Source organism: Bubalus bubalis, chromosome 20 (genome assembly GCF_019923935.1).
Source record: "Bubalus bubalis isolate 160015118507 breed Murrah chromosome 20, NDDB_SH_1, whole genome shotgun sequence".
Lineage (NCBI taxonomy): Eukaryota > Metazoa > Chordata > Mammalia > Artiodactyla > Bovidae > Bubalus > Bubalus bubalis.
Window position 1 is genome coordinate 44638601 of NC_059176.1, and position 20377 is coordinate 44658977.

General features: G+C 44.1%; 1 protein-coding gene across 1 annotated transcript; it reads right to left on the reverse strand.

The window, feature by feature from the left end:
• Positions 1-12701: 12701 nt before the first annotated feature.
• Positions 12702-14491, reverse strand: ANKRD34C (ankyrin repeat domain 34C). Its single transcript, XM_006061040.4, has one exon. The coding sequence runs from the start codon at positions 14456-14458 to the stop codon at positions 12851-12853; it is 1608 nt and encodes a 535-aa protein (XP_006061102.2). The 5' UTR covers positions 14459-14491; the 3' UTR covers positions 12702-12850.
• Between the last annotated feature and the right edge of the window lie 5886 nt (positions 14492-20377).

The following is a 20377-nucleotide window of genomic DNA, read 5'->3' on the forward strand; positions in this document are numbered from 1 at the left end:
TATGGCAGGCTCAGGGCAGCCTCCCAAGAGAGTCAAGTCAGAGACAACTTGGCCCTTCTCCCTCTGCCATCCCCACCCACCCCCACTACATTCCAGAATTTGCCCAATATCACTTTTAACACATTCTGGTAATCAAAGCAAGTCCTAGGGCCAGCCCAGATTCAAGGTGAAGAAATGGTCTCTGTAGACTTAAAAAGAATATTCGAGCTGTGTTTTATTTGGTGGGAATTTTTAGGACCTCAAGCCTGGAGGCAGCATTGCAAGAAATTCTGAGAGAACAGCTCCAAGGAGACCAGGTGGGGTGCCAGGTTATACAGAAGATTTGCAACAAAGGGAAGGTACTCAGAACATCCGAGGAAAGAAAGATCAGATATTCCAAGGGAAGGAGTTTAGTGCTTTTCTGTGTATGAGAAGATGCAGGAATCTGGGCTCACTGAATTCATTCGTTTGTGTGTACCTTAGCTATCTAGAGCCAGTATCCTGTGTTTTCTCATCATGAGCTTCCTCAGGGCTCATCATGGGGCATGGCTGCAGTCTGATGGCTGCTATATGGCAGGTATTCTCTCCTTCTTAAGTCCCCTCAGGGCTGACCAGCTCACCATTGGTGGTGGCTGCATTGGCTGGTGACTATGACATCCTTGTTTACTGATACTGCAGGAAATGTTCCATTTCTCAACTCCATCCGTCTCTGGATTGGAGGAGCTGCAGAGTCACATTCAAAGGAGGAGCATACTAGGTTGGCAGGAATCTGTGGTCATGACACAATCTACCATAGTACTCAAATTCACTCAACTTGTTAATGGCTAAGCCAGTAATTGAAACTAGGTCTGTCTGATTCTAAAGGCCACATGCTTTTCACCACACAAACACACACACACAACTCTACCCATTCCTTGGGGTACATCTGTCCTGCATGTTGCATCTGCTGTAACTTGGGCAAACGATCAATCTGACATTGAGGTATATTTCAACTCAATATAAGAAATGACTTCCTGACAACTAGAGCTTTCCATAAATTGATGAGTAGAGATAATGGATTTTTTTCATTGCTTAAAATATTCAAGCAGAGACTGTATAAATAGCCTGGGATGTTGTAGAGAAGATGCATGAACTGAGTTATGGAGTGTAGTGGCTGAGGACCTCCAAGCCTCTTTCAGTGTTTGTGTTCCATGATGTGTGGTAGAAGGTTCCAAAATAGGATAACTTGGGAAACAAAAGCAAAACTATTACCTGTCCACTTTCACAGCTGACTTCTCTAAAGGCCCCTAAAAAGAGAAAGTTAAAAATGGGTATCTTAATACTCAGAAAAAGCATGATAAAGTGCAGTGTCCATTCATGATAAAAAAAAAAAAAAAAAAAGAGCCCTGGTAGCTCAGCTGGTAAAGAATCCACCTGCAACACAGGAGACCCCAATTCGATTCCTGGGTCAGGAAGGAAGTTCCCCTGGAGAAGTGATAGTCTACCCACTCCAGTATTTTGGGGCTTCCCTGGTGGCTCAGATGGTGAAGAATCCGCCTGCAATGTGGGAGACCTGGGTTCGATCCCTGGATTGGGAAGATCCCCTGGAGGAGGGCATGGCAACCCACTCCAGTATTCTTGCCTGGAGAATCCGCATGGACAGAGGAACCTGGGGGCTATAGTCCATGGGGTCACAAAGAGTCAGACACAACTGAGTGACTAAGAACAGCACAGCAGATCAAAAATAATTGATAATTCCTCAATGTCATAAAATGTCTATTAAAAAATGAGAGCCCACCTCATGGTTAACAAGTAAACATTAAAATCTTTCCCTTTGAAACTGGCAATAAAACATAAACTATCACCACTGCTATTCAATATTGTTCCCGAAATTCTTGACAGTAAAATAAGGCAAGATAAGGATATAAAAGGATCAGAATAGGAAATATGAAAGTCAGAATATGAGGGGCATCCGAGGGGAACTCGGGAATGTTACCATTGTGACTCTTTGTTGAATTGCACACTTGTGTTCTGTACGTGTATTTTATTTCACAATTTAAAAGGTTTTAAAAGTGTCCTATAAAGATACAGGCTTTATAAAGTGAATCCGTCTGTGCCCTGAAGCAGGCTTTTTATTTTGTTTTTAATTGGAGGATAGTTGCTTTACAATGTTGTGTTGCTTTCTGCTGTACACTAAAGTCAATCAGCCATAAGTATATGTATGTCCCCTCCCTCTTGAACCTTCCTCCCACCCTCCGTCCCATTCCACCCTCCAGACTGTCACAGAGCATCAGGTTAGGCTCCCTGTTTTATACAGCAGCTTCTCACTAGTTATCTGTTTTACACATGGTGATTTATATGTTTCAATGCTACTCTCAATTCATCCCACCTTCTCCTTCCCCGCTGTGTCCACAGGTCTCTTCCCTATGTCTGAAGCAGGATTTTTATTTGTTCCATGCCACAGGAGCACACTCCACAACTTGCTCTTAGGATTTTGAAAGAAAATCAGTTTTTATCCATGCCTCATACATGTAATTGATGGCGAGGAAAGAAAGCAATATAGTCGCTATGGACTGACTGAGGCAAATAGAAAGTTTGCAAACCACATGCGCTGCCATGGAGCTGTGACCATACCAGGCTTTCCCCAGACAAACCAGAGAAGGTGACACACACTGCCCTCCGTGAGAGGCCAGCCTGCCTCCCATCACAGCACCCGGAGGGCTGGATATTCCCCCTCTTTCTGCTTGTAGGTCCCAAGACATGTGGGCATGTGACCCAGGCTCTGCCAACCAGTCTTGCATCCGATTTGAGGGGGTGTCTAAAGGCATGAGGACGGCAAAGGTTATTGATGGCAGTGGTAGGATGGAGACTCCTGGGGAGTGAGAGCAAGTGCCCAGGAGCAGAAGTTCACCCTGAGAGGAAGCTTACCATGGCATGATTTTGGCGGTGCATTTGGCCACTTAGCCTTTCTTAAGTCTTAACCCCTTTTGTGAGTCAATTTCCACTCTTCTCATTGTTTCTATAGAGTTTGAGATTTTTAAACTAAAGTGGAATGGGGCCGGATTTTTCATTACCTTTGGGCAGCTAGAAAGCTATAGGATTCAACTAAAAGGTCAAGACAGAATAGGAAGGGGACTTTCCTGATGGTCCTGTGGTTAAGAATCCGCCTGCCAATTCAGGGGACACGGGTTCGATCCCTGGTTAGTGAAGATGCCACATGCCATGGGGTAACTAAGCCTGTTCACCACAACTACTGAGCCTGTGCTCTAGAGCTGGGGAGCTGCAACAGCTGAGCCCACATGCTGCAACTGAATGACGTTTAGTTTAGTTGCACAGCAATTTGGTTTAGTTGCATGACAATAAAAGCCACTGCAACGAGAAGCCCACCCTCTTGCCACAGCTAGAGAAAGCCAGCAAGTAACAAAACAGACCTGGCGCAGTCGAAAATAAATAATCTTTTTATAAAAAAGAGGAATGGGAAAGGGAAATTCTACAAAGTACTTATGAAGGAAACACTTACAGTAAAATAATCTCTGTATGATTATCAATAGACCACTCTGAAATTATGTGCTGTGGAAACAGAATCAGGAGAATGCTTTGAAATAGCTTTTGTCAAATTTCTTTGTGTTTATAGTACAGAAGAGACACATACACTGATCCCACTCCCAGCTCGTTTTCCTCAGTTAATATCATGGCCCTACCCAATGACAAAGTGAATGGGAAGATATGTCCCCCATGTGTCCAGAAGGAGAGGAGGACTGAATATAGGTGAATACTATTCATAGCTGTTGCATTACAGTCAATAATAATAATAATAATAATAATAAAAACCACAACAAAGACTTACAGTTTCTAGTTAAGGTGGGTTAGATCATTTGAACTTAAGTTCCCCCTGAAGACAACAGCTTTAAATGTTTTCTAGAAAGCATCAAAGAACTGACAAAATTGGAAAGAATTATCAAGGGACAACAGCCCATTGGAGAGGGAAGTGTTCCCAAATGCTGCTTTTCCCATGAGGGCCTTTGCCAGTTCTGAAAATGTTTAATTTGAATATTTACAGTCACACAGGGAGAGTGGACAGAAAACAGAGCCTGAAGGAGGGTGTTGGGGGCACATGATGTCACTTTCTAGCTTAGAAACTGCAGGGTATTACCCACACCAACCACATGCAGTTGGCTTCACAGAAATACCACAGTCCCTCTTGATCCTGATTATCCCAGTGGGTCCTGTACATCACCTCTGTTCTAGTCTCTATTTGGAGCCCACGTGCTCTGACAGTCATTTCCCATTCTGACTTTGCTTGTGTTGTTCATATGCCTGGGAGGCTCTGCCAGCTCCCTTTAGGGACCTTGCTGCTCACACCATCCACAAAACATCTACCATCTTATGATGAGTCCATGTGGCTGAGCCACAAGGTGCCCAGCTATTTGGTCAGACATCATTCCAGGTATTTCTGTAGCAGGTGTTTGGATGAAATTAACGCTGAGGTCGCTGCAGTTTGAATAGAGCCAGTTGCCCTCCAGAATGTGAGTCGACCTTGTTGAGTCAGTCAAAGGCCTGAATAGACCAAATGGCTGACCTTCCCCTGCATGAGAGGCATTTTCCATCAGATTGCTCTAGGACGTGAATTGGAGCATCAGCTCTGCTGTTTGTCCAGCCTGCCAGCCCACACTGCAGGTTTTGGACTTGACCCAAGCTTTCACAATTCAATTCCTTATGATAAAGCTTTAGATAGATAGAGAGAGAGACAGTTCATATATATACTTCATGTATATCATATATGGGCCTCCCAGGTGGCACAGTGGTAAAGAATCTTCCTACCAGTGCAGGAGACACTGGAGAATCCCTGGGTTGGGAAGATCCCCTGGAGAAGGAGATAGCAGCTCACTTCAGTATTCTTGCCTGGGGAATCCCATGGACAGAGGAGCCTGGCAGGGTCGCAAAGTCGCAGAGTCTAAGGGGTCGCAAAGAGTCCGACACGACTGAGCACACACACACACATCATATATATCCTATTTATTCCATACCTGTATACTATATATAGTATATATAATTCCATGTGTATGTGTGTATAATATCCTATTGGTTCTCCTCTGAAGAACCCAACTAATCACTCCTCTTACAGTCTGTGTTGTCTTACTGTCTCACTTTATATAATCATTCTTTAATTCTCCTGTATCAGGGGAGCGCCTTATGGGTCTTGGCTAAAAATTGAGGTGTAATTGATATATGACAACCCACATCTGTTTAAAGTGTACAGTTTGATGAGTTTTCACATGTACACGCCTGTGAAATCGACATAATCACAACAGTGAATCCACCTCCCCCATAGTTGTCTCCTTCCCTTTGTGATCCCTCCCTCCATGCCTCCCCAACCTTCCCATTCATTCCCATAACCACTGATTTGCTTTCTGTCTCTACATTCATTAGCATATTCTAGAATTTTATACAGCTGAAATCATATAAAAGCACTGTTTTTAGTGGAGCTTCTCAAACTCAGCACAGTTATCTTAGGATGCATTCATGCTGTTGTGTATGTCAGTTATTTAGTCGATAAGTCATGTCTCTTGTGACCCCATGAACTCCTATATAGCCCACCAGGCTTCTCTGTCCATGGGATTTCTCAGGCAAGAATACTGGAGTGGATTGCCATTGCCTTCTCCAGGGGATCTTCCCCACCCAGGGATTCTCCAGTGTCTCCTGAATTGGCAGGCGGATTCTTTACCACTGAGCTTCCAGGGAAGCAATGTATGTCAGTAGTTCATTCCTCTTTATTACTGAGAAGTATTCTAGTCCACATATCCAAGGGTTTATTTCTGATCTCTCTAATTGGTTCTCTCCAACTCTGTTGTTCTTTTTCAAAGTTGTATTGGCTCTTGGAGGTCCTTTGCATTTCCAAGTGAATTTTGTTTTATTTTTTATATTTTGTTACAGTGCAAAGAATCATTACAGTTGCCAATAGAAGTATAGGTACTTATCAACTGACCTTTTTTTTTGCCGAGCAGCATGTGAGAGCTTAGTTCCCAGAGCAGGGATCAAACCCGGGCCACTGCAGTGGAAGCTGAGTCTTAACCACTGGACTGTTAGGTAGCCCCTCCAACTGAATTTTAGAATCAGTTTTTTAATTTCTATAAAAATGTCTGCAGAAGTTAGCTTTAACCATATACATGGGCAGCTGATTTTTTACAAAGGTACAAAGGCAATGTAGTGGAGAAATGACAGGTTTTCCAACAAATGATGCTGGAAAAATTGGATATTCATATGCAAAAAAAAAATACTTGTTTTAAAGAACTTAGATCCATATTTCATACCAAATACCAAAATAATTGAATCGTATACCTAAATTTAAAACAAAAAGGTATAAAACTTTGTAAAACAGAAGAAACAGGGACATCCCTGGTGGGCCAATGGTTAAGAATCCACCTTCCAATGCAGGGGACATGGGTTTGATCCCTGGTTGGAGAACTAAGATCCCACGTGCTGAGGGGCAGCTAAGCCCACACTCCACAACTAGAGAGCCAATGTGCCAGAAACTAAGCTCTTGCAAATTCCACTTGAGGGACTCCAACCTTCTGAGTCCCCTATCAATCCTGGGAATGCACTCCCTCCCTCAAGGCAGGCCTTCTCCCTCATCACGCCCCCCTCCCTCACCACTTCTTTTTCTTCTCCACCATGGAGATCCCTCCTAATCTCTTCTTGAAGGAGCTGGAAACAATATTGGCTTCCCTTTAAAAGACATGCTGAAAAGAGTCCTTTTCTTCAAGATTTTTTTTTCTTAAAAATTTTAAGATTTTTAAAATTTAAAAATGAGGACCATTTTTAAAGTCTATTGAATTTGTTACAGTATTTTTTATGTTTTGGTTTTTTGGCTGTGAAGCATGTGGGATCTTAGCTTCCTGGCCAGGGATCACCCCCACACCTCCTGCATTAGAAGGCAGAGTCTTAACCACTGGACCCCCAGGGAAGCCCCACTTTTTTGGTTAACTGTAGTGTAAGCCTGACAGCTGGCTTTTCTTCTGTAATGCAAGTGCCTGACTTTGTTTTTGATGGTTGAGGGCCTCCATCTCAAACATGGCTTTCTCCCTAGATACATTGCCAGCCACACAGGACTGAATAAAGGACCTGGTCATGCTCCCCCCAACTTTGTTTTAGAGATCTTTGTTGACTGACTATATGGGCCTCCCTTTTTTTTTTTTCTCTCTCTTTTCACACTTTAAATTCCTGCTGTTACAAGTCTTTTGTTTGTTTGTTTTTTGGAGTAGGTGCGGGAGGATTACTGGGGGGGGGGGGGGGGTGTTGGAGGTTTTTTCGGCTGTGCTTTTCAGCATATGGGATCTTAGTTCCTCAACCAGGGATTGAACCGGTGCCTCCTGCAGTGGAAGCTCAGAGTCTTAACCATTGGGCAGCCACGGGAGTCCCTCACTCTTACGTTTCAAATTCACTAATAAAGAGCGAGCCTGCGAAACCTTACATCCTCAGCTTGGACCCCAATAAAAGCAGACCTCAAGGCCTGGGCCCTCTGACTACCCACAGCCTCACTGTATGACTCCAGGTATGCCATGTAATTTTCAGAACCTTTTCAAAAAAAGCAGCAAACTTCTTTTCCCCCAAAGTTTCCTAATGATTATTGTAGATGACTTCTTGCAGCCACAATGAGAACCACAAGGGCTGGTCTTGTCATAACATTGGTTTAGGCTGAGATGGGCATGAAACAATAGAGTTTATTTCAACCATCTAGGGAAGAACCTCTGGGTAAGGTTTGGAACTCTCCAGGGAATCAGGAAGTCTGGGTGAAATCTGAATCACGGAATGCTGGAGTATAAGAGATAAGAGAGAACATCCAGCTGGTTCATTTGATACTTACTACCTACTACCTACCTATCTTACTACCCAAGTAAGAGCTAGGAGAAATCAGCTTCTATTAATGATCATCAGGATTAGAAATCTAGCCCAAGGAGGGCTGTCCAGGAACCTTTAAGTCCCTGCCAGTAGCAGATGGCAGGTGCATCCCTGTGGGGGAACCAAGCAGCAGAGCCTTCATGAAGGAACTCACTTCCCTCGAGACCATGCCTTCTAATTCTTAGCCTTTTTTGTAACCAGAATAGAAACCATAATCCTTGTGTAATTAAAAATTAATTTGGGGGGACTTTCCCAGAGGTTCAGTGGTTAGGACTTCATCTTCCAGTGCAGGGGTGGCTGGTTCGATCCCTGGTCAGGGAGCTAAGATCCCACATGCCCGCCAAAAACCAGAACATAAACAGCAGAAGCAACATTGTAACACATTCAATAAAGACTTTGAAAATGGTACACATCAAAAAAATCTTTAAAAATAAATTTTTTAAATCATGCATACATAAAACAGTGTTTGCTCAGTTCAGTGTTACCAGGCAGTCATGTCAAGCCCATCTTAAAGAAAAGGTAATATTTATGATTGAGATCTCACTAAGAAAAATGGGAAACACTACTGAAGGATTGCAATTTACCTTTTATTGACATATCAGAAGTATCTAAATAGTTCCATTACATGGATTTTGGTACATCCTTGAGCACATTGTCAGCTTGAGACTAGGATAAAACATTGTAGAGAACCAGTTCAGAATGGTATGTCTGAAGTACCAAGACACATCAAAGAAGAAGGTCAGACAACACCTGCATTTACTTGATGAAATTCTAAGAGAATGGATGATGGACTTAAACCAACAAACAAATGCTTTGGAACGTTTAGAATTGAATGCAAACCCCAGACATGAGATTTTAGACTCACATTCTATGATATATTTTGATAAACATTTCAGAGAGTCTTACATAGGCGAGTTATTGAAACTACAGTTTGCAACTAACTTCTGTAGTGATCTAGGTTCCCCCAAATCTCTGATCTAGAAAGCATGTTTGAATCTAAATATGCTTTTAAAAAGCATTCCTGTGAGGTTTGTTAACACAAAGAAAACTGCCCATTTATGCATTAACCATAATCAAGTATTGCAGGGGTTGTACTAGTTTGGAACAGTCTAATTCAACTACCGCGTCATCAGATAGTGATAAACAGTACTATTGTAATGACTGTCTAAAGGCTAATGGGGAAGTCCCGCCTGATGGATGCAGGCAGTAAGTGGCATGAGCATACCTGCTATTACCCACCTGTGCAATGGACAGGCTATTCCGAATGGGCAACTCATTGTGGGTAGTGTTTTGCCTAAGCTAATTGCTATGAATGTGCCACAGCCACTATTTTGGATAAACTAGGCTTTCAAGTCTCAGCTAAAGGTTTAGAAAAATTCCCTTATGCAGTCTCGCTATCCCCACAGTTAGATATTACTAGCAGAGGTTAGTTTTAACTGACACTAACAACTGCTAGAAAAGTACTTAAAGTGTGCAGTGTGTGTGTGTGTGTGTGTGTATCTTTAATGAGCTGCTAAGATCAATGGTTGTCTGTCTGGTTCTCTCTTTAATGTATCAGAGTAGTGTTGCTTTGCCTGTAATCATGTCCACTTGGTAAGAACTATTCTCATCTGAGGATTTCCCAGGTGGCTCAGAGGTAAAAGAATCTGCCTGCCAATGCAGGAGATGCAGGTTCAATCCCTGGGTTGGGAGGATTCTCTGGAGAAGGAAATGGCTACCTACTTCAGTGTTCTTGCCTGGAAAATCCCATGGACAGAGCAGCCTGGAAGACTACATTCCACAGGATCTCAAAGAGTCAGATACAATTTAGCAACTAAACAACAACATTCCTATCTAAATGGTGCTGAGAAGCCTATGGGATGTCCACATTCAACCAAGTTCGTGAGCCCTGGGTTTCACTAGCTTATGTGCAATGCTTCTCATTTTCTTTCCTCGCTGCAAAGCACAAGAGGCCATTGGCACTCATGTCAAAAATCCTACAGGCCCACATTGTATGTTAGTCACCTTCCTGCCTTTCAGTTAGTGGGACAGCCTCGCCGGCCAGCCAGCCCCTCACCCCTGTGCAGTTCGGTTGTTCTTGACATACTCCTACCACGTATGCAATCGTTCTCCTAGAGCAGTTCTGATCATCTGAGGCGGTATTGCCTCCAGGAGATGTCCGGCCATGTCTGAAAGCACTGTGGGTTGTCACAGTATGGGGGGACGTTGCTGTTATCTAGTGGGTAGAGGCCAGGAATGCTGCTCAGCAACATGTAGTACACACACAGTCTCCCACAGAAAAGAATTACCCAGCCCAAAAGGTCAACAGTGCCAAGGTTGGGTATGTGCCTGCCCTAATGGAATTACTGAAAAACAAATACTTGGAGTATTTATAACCATCATTAGTACTTTTGATTGGGATATTCAGATACATTTCTAGAGAATATCCTTATAGAAATGGTCTGATCTGCATAGCTTCTATGGCAGAATTTTTTCACTTTACAAATGAGTCTGGGACTCAGTATTTATAGAACCCATGAGAATCTCAAGGGGTCTTTGAATATTTCAGCTACAGTCTGCTTCACTTCTGTGTAGGGTATTTGGTATTATTTGAGATTTTTAGACTTCAGAGGTCTGAAGGAGTATTTAAAATCAGCTACCTCTTATTTTCATTGTTATACAAGTTAATTTTGGGTTTTATATCACAGCATTTAAACTTTATAAAAACTGAAATATAATCAGATCAATGGAATTTCACCTATGTACCACCGAGAGTGAGATATAACACTTTTTCACCATCTCAGAAACTCTCCTTGTGTGCCTTCCCATTCAGTCCCAGTCACAAAGGTGGCTACTTTCTGATTTTTTTTCCCACCACAAGTTAGTTTTGTTTGTTCTGGGACTTTATATAAGTGGAATCCTTTGGTTTGTACTCTTTTGTGTCTGGCTCCTTAATTCAGCATAATGTTTTAGAGATTTATCCACCTATGTAAAAATATTCTCCTGTTGATGAACATTTGGGTTGTCTCTCTCTCTCTCTCTCTCTTTTTTTTTTTTTTACTATTTAGTAAAAGCTTCTATGAGCATATGTATAAAAGTTTCTGTATGAACTTAAATTTTTATTTCTTTTGGGTAAATGCCTAGAGTGGAGTTACTAGATCATACAGTGGTGTAGATTTAACTTCATAATAAAGTACTAAGCAACATTAAAACAAAATCAGCTTCATCTTATCCAATTACTCCTCCCTGTGCTAGGCACAGTTACAGGCACTTTCATATATTATCTCATTTAAGTCTCACCACAAACTTGCCAGGTGAGGCATTACTAACCCCATTTTACAGATGAGGGAGTGGAGGCTTGGAGAAATAAAGCTACTTCCTTTTAGTCTTGCAGCTGGTAAATGATGAAACAGAGACACAGACCCAAATCTCAAAGTCTTTCCTCTTTCTAGGATGTAATGGTACCTCCAAGGGACTACTGAATTTTTTTTAACCATAGAGAAAACCTATCTAAGAAGCACGAAAGGGAAAATACATGGGAAATAACCAGAAATAGCTTCATCTCAAAGGTGGCTACATGACACCAAAAATGATAAATATCTGCTTCCCTTCTTGGGTTCAAACAGAGTGGCTTTAAAAGGTTGTACAGGTTATTTCTACAAATTTCCCATCACATAGATAATTCAGGCAAAGAAGAAATCAGATGTTCTTGAATTTCCCAGAAAAGTGAAGGGGAAATGACAGTGTGCATCCCTTAAAATTTTCAGGCTCCAACTGTCTCCCCTGCCCCCCGCCTCTGACCTGAGAACCACCCATCAGCTCTACCTTGTAATATAAGTGTCTCTCAGCATCACACATTATTCTAGTTTGGCAAGATCTCACCCAGTTTTTTTTTTAAAGAATAATAAGGAAATACTTCTTATGGGTCTATTCTATGAGTTGTATAATATTCAGCTCCAAAGTAGCTAATAGCCCTGACTTTTTTTTTTTTTTCATGAGATTTCAACACAGAACCTGAGTCAGATCAGGAGGCCAACGTGAGTTTCATTTCTGGACATGATTCATCTTTGAGGTACCAGCTACTATTACATTACAGAATTTGGGGGACATGTAGATATGATATTTGGGAACCCAAAAGTGTTTGTCACTCTGTTGCATCTGACTCTTTGCGACCCCATAGACTGTAGCCCGCCAAGCTCCTCTGTCCATGGGATTCTCCAGGCTAGAATACTGGAGTGGGTTGCCATTTCCTTCTCCAGGGGATCTTCCTGACCCAGGAATTAAACCCAAGTCTCCTGCATTGCAGGCGGATTCTTTACCCTCTGAAACACTGAAGAAGCCCAAAGGACAACCAAACAAGTGGATAAAATCTGTTGCTGAAGTTCTGGAAGAGCTCCACTCTGCTATACCAGCCAGTGCTCCCTGAAATGGTTCAAGGTAGGAAGTGGATACCAGAACCTCCCTAATGGGAGAATGCAGCTTCTGTTTCCCGGGATGTAACACACATCCCCAAATTTCTTAGCCTGGAGGTTGGTGTTGAGCCTCTGCCCATTCTAACACATGTTAAAGCCTCTTGTTTTTCTCTTAGGCACTTTATAAGTTTATGACACATGACATATTCCAAATACCACCTTGTGATTTAAATTTTTGTTTGTCTTATATAAAATAACAGGTGTCAGCAGCTCAGATCATGGTACCTGCTGTGCGAATTTGAAATTCCAAAGGTTTTCTTCTTTGGGAGATATATATATATATATATATTGGCAATTTCAACTGTAAAACCCAGTTATCCTGAGCTCTTTCCAAGGAGCCCTATAAAACCCCAGATGTCCTTTCAGAAGGGAAGTGGCAGTCTGTTTCCATCTCTTTTGAAGCAGCCACACACCATCATTAAGGAATGATCAGGATACAGAGAGTCTGCATGGCTATGTTGGTCTAGATTACAGTACTATTCATAAACTACATAGATTTAAAACAAAACAAAACCCCAAAAAAACCTCCCTAGAAGCTTAGTCTAGGTCATGGTTTCCTCAAAGTCAGACAGTTGCTTCATCTGCTCAACTTGCATAGAATGCCTCCGGAGGAGTTTCTTTTTACTTCTCAAGTCAACTCTCTTTGGTGAGCTTGGAGCGACAGGAACCATGGATTTTAAGCCACTAGCAAGTGGAGAGGAAGATTTGCTGCTCACTCTAATATCCGGGATAGGTGGGTTCAGATTTACATTTAAAGGTGGGAGGAAGCCGGGCCTGGTCTGAGAAATTCGATCCAGGAGCAAGGTTCCAGAACCTCGTCTTTCTAGAAGATGGGGTGGCCTGCGGCGGGCTGAGTTGGGTGACGTGCTGGACACAGCATCCAGGGACTCCCTAGAGCCCTGGAAGAGAGACAGGTGGGAGCTGTTGAGCTTCTTGCGATCCAGTGGTCCTTTGCCTGATTCTAGGGAGATAGGGTTGGGCAGGTCGGCCCCAGGCTGTAACTCTAAATCATAGAGGTCATTCTCCAGCCGTTTGAGGGTCATGGTGTCTTTGAGAGCAGAGGGACCCACTGGGCAGATGCCCACCTTCTCTTGGTCGATAGGGAGAGTGCCTCTTCTGGCCAGACGTGGGTGGGGAGCCTGAGTCTTCTCGTAGGCTGCCTTCCATGAGGCCGATGCCGAAGAGACCGGGATCTTCACAACCTGTTCCGTGACAGTGTGGACGAGGCTGGCATCTTTGCCATCAATGCTGCTGGTTCTGGAGAGGGGGCTCCTTCTGGGGAAGGATACATCACCGATGCTCTTGACCTCGCCGTCCATGCCCACACCGTGGGTCTCGTCCTGATGCACGCAGGAGGCAGCCAACACGGAGGGTGCAGTCAGGCCCCAGGGCTCAGACTGGAGCCTCTTCAGCTGAGGCAGGCGGGCCCTTTTGAGATTCCCAACTTTCCGAGCAGGCGACCCGGGTTCATTAAGAGCCTTGGCAGTGTTGCAACTACTTGGATGCCCTGATTGGAGGCTAAAGAAGTCATCTTCCTTCTCGCTGGGTGGAGAGCCCAGGCCTGGAGCCTTAAGTTCAACCTCAGATGGAGAAGCACAGGGGGGAGGCGACTGTCTGTCTTCCTCTTTGGGTGAAGGGGGTACATTCAGATACTGTTTGGTGGTTTTGGTGCCCGAAGACGACTTGTCTGTCGTTATGATAATTACCTCCTTGCCTTTGGCCTTGCAGGCATCCAGAAGATGTCTCAACGCATCCTTGTCATCTGCATTTATGGCATAAACCAGAGCTGAAGCCCCAGTGCGGTCCTCAAGGCTGGGGTCTGCTCCATTCTCCAGCAGCAGGGAGACCACGTCCCCCCCAGCTCTTCGGATGCAGGCATGGATGAGGGCGGTCTTGCCAGACTTATCCTGGATGTTGGGGTCTGCCCTGTTGTCCAGCAGGTACTTGACCATCTTGGACTTGCTGATGCTCTGCTGGTCCACATGCTTGGTGATGCACGCCACCATGAGAGCCGTCTCCCCCTTGTCATTGCTTTCGTTGATGTATGCGCCCCCTTCCAGGAGGAGCCTTGTCAGCCTGAGCCTCCCGAGCCACACAGCCTTTAAAAGTGAGTTTCCATCCGTCCTCAGTTCCGTGTCATCATCCATCATCCTGGCTACAGCTTAGGGTCTCTGAGCCACAGCAATGGTCAGACCTAGCAAGGGAAGAAGAGAGAAAAGTGTCGTATATTCTGTAGCTTTGGAGAAAGAAGTGAAGCCCACTCCTGTATCCTTGCGTGGAAAATCCCACAGACAGAGGAGCCTGGCGGGCTACGTCAGATACAACTGAGCATCCACGCACACATTCTATAGCCGATCTGAGCAGCACGGCTGTTACAGAGTCTGTATACAGTCATGTCCCAGCCCGATCCCAAGTGATGCCACCTTGCCTGGTTTTGTTTTGTTTATTTATTGGCTACGCTGGGTCTTAGTTGCAACACATGGGATCTTTAGTTGCTGCATGTGGGGTTTTAGTTCCCCAACCAGGGATCGAACCCAGATCCCCTGCATTGGGAGCTCGGAGTCTTAGCCACTGGACGACCAGGGAAATCTCTAGCTTGGTTATTCAACTTTTCTGAATTTGCTTCTTCAACTGTAGCCTGGCAGGGGTGGGGGTGGTGATAGTAGCAGGCTACCCCGTAAAGTCATTGTGAAGATTAAATGAGATACTGTATATATTAATTAAACAAGTAACCACATGTAAAATAGCTGGCGTAATGTCTAGGAGAGAGTAAGCAAGAAAACACGCAAGCTCTTGCTGCATTGAATGCACATATTTATCACACTGCAGTTTAAGAACCTTTGTTTTTTGTCTGTTGGCATCACTAAGATCTAAGTTGCCAAAGGAAGGGTTGTATCTATCTTGTTCACTGCTGTAGCCTCAGCCCTTAGCAATGACTTACACTTCATAGTGTAAGTCATAGGTTACCTCGTCAATAATGATTTAATGCACTGTTGCTCTAGGTGTGTATCCAAAAGACCAGAATAAAATGCACTACAATGGAGATGGGATTGTGAATAGTTTTCATGTTCTTTTTGTTGTACTTCCCAAACCAAACACGTATCACAGTCATCACAGGGGGAAAAGATTATAAAAACAAGAACAGTCCAGCCATCCCTTTCCAGGCTGTAATTCCCACTTCTCCAGCAGATGTCAGAGTTCTCATCCTTGACGATCAGACTCGCAGACCCACTGGAATGATGCACTGCCACACCCTCATCTCTGGTTGAGCAGACCAGAGGCAGAGGATGGACAAGGGATTGCATCTTTGCTCACCAGTGTTAGGAAATAAAGCTCATACCAGAGCTACCCCCGTTGAAGTTTGTCAAACCTGGGTTTCCTGCGTTGGTTTTCCTCATGTCGATTACCTAATTCCTGGACTTAGAGCCTCCAAAGTGGGTGTTGATTGAGAGGTCTTCCAGGAATAAGGAGACGTGGCCTCCCAGAATTGATGCCTGCCAGCCCTGGACCTCTCATGGCTGCACTCTGACCACAAGGCCCCTCCAGGTGGGCTTTTTGTCCTTTGGGCTCAGCCGAGCAGGTGTAACAATGCCTGAGCTTTCCTTCTCCTCTGATGCACACCATTCTTCCTCTTGCCCCACTCCTCTGAGCAATTATTGATCAATTTCCATTCCTCTATTGTATAAAAGGGCTTCCCCAGTGGTTCAGTGGTAAAGAATCTACCTGCAATGCATGAGACATGGCAGGAGCCACGGGTTCGATCTCAGGGTCAGAAAGATCTCCTGGAGAAGGAAATGGCAACCCACTCTAGCATTCTCACCTGGGAAATCCCATGGACAGAGGAACCTGGTGGGCTAACGTTTCAGTTCAGTTCAGTTCAGTCACTCAGTTGTGTCCGACTCTTTCTGACCCCATGAATTGCAGCACACCAGGCCTCCCTGTCCATCACCAACTCCTAGAGTTCATCAACTCCTAAAGTTCCCAAACTCATGTCCATTGAGTCGGTGATGCCATCCAGCCATCTCATCCTCTGTCGTCCCCGTCTCCTTCTGCCCCCAATCCCTCCCAGCATCAGAGTCTTTTCCAATGAGTCAACTCTTCACATGAGGTGGCCAAAGTATTGGAGTTTCAGCTTTGGCATCAATCCTTCCAAAGAGAACCCAGGACTGATCTCCTTTAGAATGGACTGTTTGGATCTCCTTGCAGTCCAAGGGACTCTCAAGAGTCTTCTCCAACACCACAGTTCAAAAGCATCAATTCTTCAGCGCTCAGCCTTCTTCACAGTCCAACTCTCACATCCATACATGACCACTGGAAAAACCATAGCCTTGACTAGACGAACCTTTGTTGGCAAAGTAATGTCTCTGCTTTTGAATATGCTATCTAAGTTGGTCATAACTTTCTTTCCAAGGAGTAAACGTCTTTTAATTTCATGGCTGCAATCACCATCTGCAGTGACTTTGGAGCCCAGAAAAATAAAGTTTGACACTGTTTCCACTGTTTCCCCATCTATTAAAGTAATGCTCAAAATTCTCCAAGCCAGGCTTCAGCAATACGTGAACCGTGAACTTCCTGATGTTCAAGCTGGTTTTAGAAAAGGCAGAGGAACCAGAGATCAAATTGCCAACATCTGCTGGATCATCGAAAAAGGAGGAGAGTTCCAGAAAAACATCTATTTCTGCTTTATTGACTATGCCAAAGCCTTTGACTGTGTGGATCACAAGAAACTGTGGAAAATTCTGAAAGAGATGGGAATACCAGACCACCTGACCTGCCTCTTGAGAAACCTATATGCAGGTCAGGAAGCAACAGTTAGAACTGGACATGGAATAACAGACTGGTTCCAAATAGGAAAAGGAGTACATCAAGGCTGTATATTGTCATCTTGCTTATTTAACATCTATGCAGAGTACATCATGAGAAATGCTGGGCTGGAAGAAGCACAAGCTGGAATCAAGACTGCTGGGAGAAATATCAATAACCTCAGATATGCAGATGACACCACCCTTATGGCAGAAAGTGAAGAGGAACTAAAAAGCCTCTTAATGAAAGTGAAAGAGGAGAGTGAAAAAGTTGGCTAAAGTTTATAGGGTCACAAAGAGTCGGACATGGCTGAAGCGACTTAGCAGCAGCTAAGGTCGCAAAGAGTTGGACATGACTGAGAACACATGCACACAAAAATTAAGTAGGAAGACAGCTTTTCTTGGCTCAAGTTGAGAGATGGATATATAGCCTTTTAAAACATTCACTATATGAATAGATACTTGTTTCTTTTTTGGGAAAAAAGTCCAATTCATACTTAAGTATATAAAGAGAGGAACCCTTTACACCCCCTCCCAACCCTCTTCAAAGCTCCTCTTTCCCTTCAGAAGTAACTTTGATTTACAGTCTAGGATGTATCTTTCTGCTTCAGATGATTTTCTGCTTCTTCCCAATGCTCTGTTCTAACAACTCCATCTCAGTCTGATCTTGTCGCAATTGTGTCTATGTGTTCCTATGAGATTTTTCTGTAAAATTACTACCATCCAAAGATACCATATGTTATTAAGTGTATCCACAAGAAGTCTCTGTTTCTGTCTCTTCAACTCTATGCTTCTTTCTTCAGTCTCCTACCAATTCTGTTTGTTGATTTATTTATTTTTTGACTGTGCTGGGTCTTCCTTACTGTGCAGGCTTTCTCTAGTTGTGGGAGGACTTCTCATTGCAGTAGCTTCTCTTGTTGTGGAGCACAGGCTCAGCGGTTGTAGTGCCCAGGGTTTAGTTGCCCTAAGGCATATGGAATCTTACAGGACCAGGGATTGAACCCATGTTCCCTGCATTGGCAGGTGGACACCCAACCACTGGGCCACCAGGGAAGTCCTCTCCTACTGATTCTTTCTCTCTCCCTCCTCTCCCTGATGTGGCCTTTCTTTCTCTTCTGATTCTGTTGTTTTAACTCTCCTGTGGTCCTACATATGATCATTTTACTACAGTTCCATGAGTTGATAAGCTTGTTAATCCCTAAACTCTGGGCATTTAAAGCAGAATTTTCAAGAGCTAAAGGAAGAAATGAAGAAGGGAATGGCAACCCACTCCAGTATTCTTGTCTGGAGAATTTCCTGGATGGAAGAACCTGGTGGGCTACAGTCCATGGGATCACAAAGAGTTGGACATGACTGAGCCACTAACACACAAAGGAAGAAAAGGCAACGTGCAGTGAAAACAAGCTGTCTTCCATTCCATCCAAGGGGCCTTCATCTCCTGGCCACCCATCTTCAGCACCTGCCTGCTACTCCTGTTCTCTTTATGCTCCATCTATCTTGAAAGCCAACCGTTGCTCAACCGCCCCACTTTTTCCTTTTCTTCCTTCTAGCCCTGTTCATGTTTCTAACTGTAAGCTCGCCCTGCTCTTCTTTAATTATTCATCATCTCTCAAATCTCAGCTCCAATATTACTTCCTTTTTAATCAAGAGAAAAATCACTCAAGATGGAAGGGAGAGAGTGGAATAAAATTACAACTGACTCATATCCAGACTATATAAAGAACACCTACAAATCACTTCCTCCAAAAGAGGATACACAAATGGCCAATAAGCACAGAAAACGGTGCTCAGCCTTGTTAGTAATCAAGGAAAATCAAATTACAGCACCGTGTAGCCATAGCACTACCCCCTCCAGCGAGGCTAAAATTAGACCGACAGCATCAAGGATGCAGGAAGATGGAAGCAAGAGGCACACATTGGTGGAGCATCAGTTGGTTCCACTGAGCCAATGCCTATGCTCTGACCCAGTAATTCCATGCCTGGGTTTAGGTGTGTGGTGGACTGAAAAGCATGACCACAAAGTCTTCCCCTCCCTGTGTGCACACCACCTGCGATGACGTCTTCCCTCTCCTCCCATGGAAAGGAGGAGTCAGCATGGGATTTGCTTTGACCAATGAAAGTGAAGTTGCTCAGTCATGTCCGACTCTTTGCAACCCCATGGACTATAGCCTACCAGGCTTCTCTGTCCATGGGATTTTCCAGGCAAGAGTACCGGAGTGGGTTGCCATTTCCTTCTCCAGGGGATCTTCCCGACCCAGGGATCAAACCCAGGTCTCCCGCATTGCAGGCAGACACTTTACTCTCTGAGCCACCCAATAAGATGCAGCAGAACTAACTTTGTGTGGCTTTCAAGGCAAGGCCTCAGGGGACCTTGTAGCTTCAGGATTTGCTGTCTTGGAATTTGACTGCCATGGACAGAAGCCGGAGTATCCTGCCAGAAAGGACACAAGGCATTTCAGCTGACAGCCTCAGCGAACACTGGAGTGTCCATGAGGCCATCTCAGAGCAGCCAAAGCCCCAGAAGATGGCAACTGCATAAGGGAGCTCGGGGGAGGCCAGCAGATGTTCCAATTCCAGAACTATTGGCAAAGAAGTGATCCTTCACTTAAGCCACTCATTTTGAGGATGTTTTGTTCTCGGGAATAGATTACTGATAAATATGTGTAGCAAAACACGTGCAAAAATGATCCCAGGAGCCCTATTCATTAAAAAAGCCAAAACTAGAAACAATCCCTCAAGATGAAAATAGAGGGACTTCCCTGGTGTTCCAGTGGCTAAGACACTGGGCTTCCAATGCAGGTGGCCCAGGTTCTATCCCTGATCAAGGAACTAGATCCCACATGCCACAACTGAAGATCACTCATGCCACAGCTAAGACCAGGCACAGCCAAATAAATAAATACATAACTAAATAAAAATATTTTTAAAAAAGAAAATAAAGAAATGGTAGTGTATTCATACACTGGAATACTATACATCATCTTTGCATTCTCTGTCTCTCAAACACACAACATACACAACCTACACAAAAGAAAAAATGTGGGTACTGCATTCCCTGGGGTCACCTTCCTCACTTGGAGTATTGATCTGGTTAACCATCTGGGTCAGCCTCCTCCCTGTATCTCTGAGCCCTTCGAGGCAGGGAAACTGTCTTTTGTCCCTCATCAGCTGTGCAATAATTTGAAAGTTGGATAAAGGGAAAGATGGAGGAAGGGAGGAAGACAATAAGGAAAGGAAGATGGAAAGGGGATATGGGTGGACAATTGG

Bases quoted from the DNA above. Each gene is read 5' to 3' on its own strand.
- ANKRD34C (XM_006061040.4), bottom strand. From the start codon at position 14,458: ATGATGGATGATGACACGGAACTGAGGACGGATGGAAACTCACTTTTA.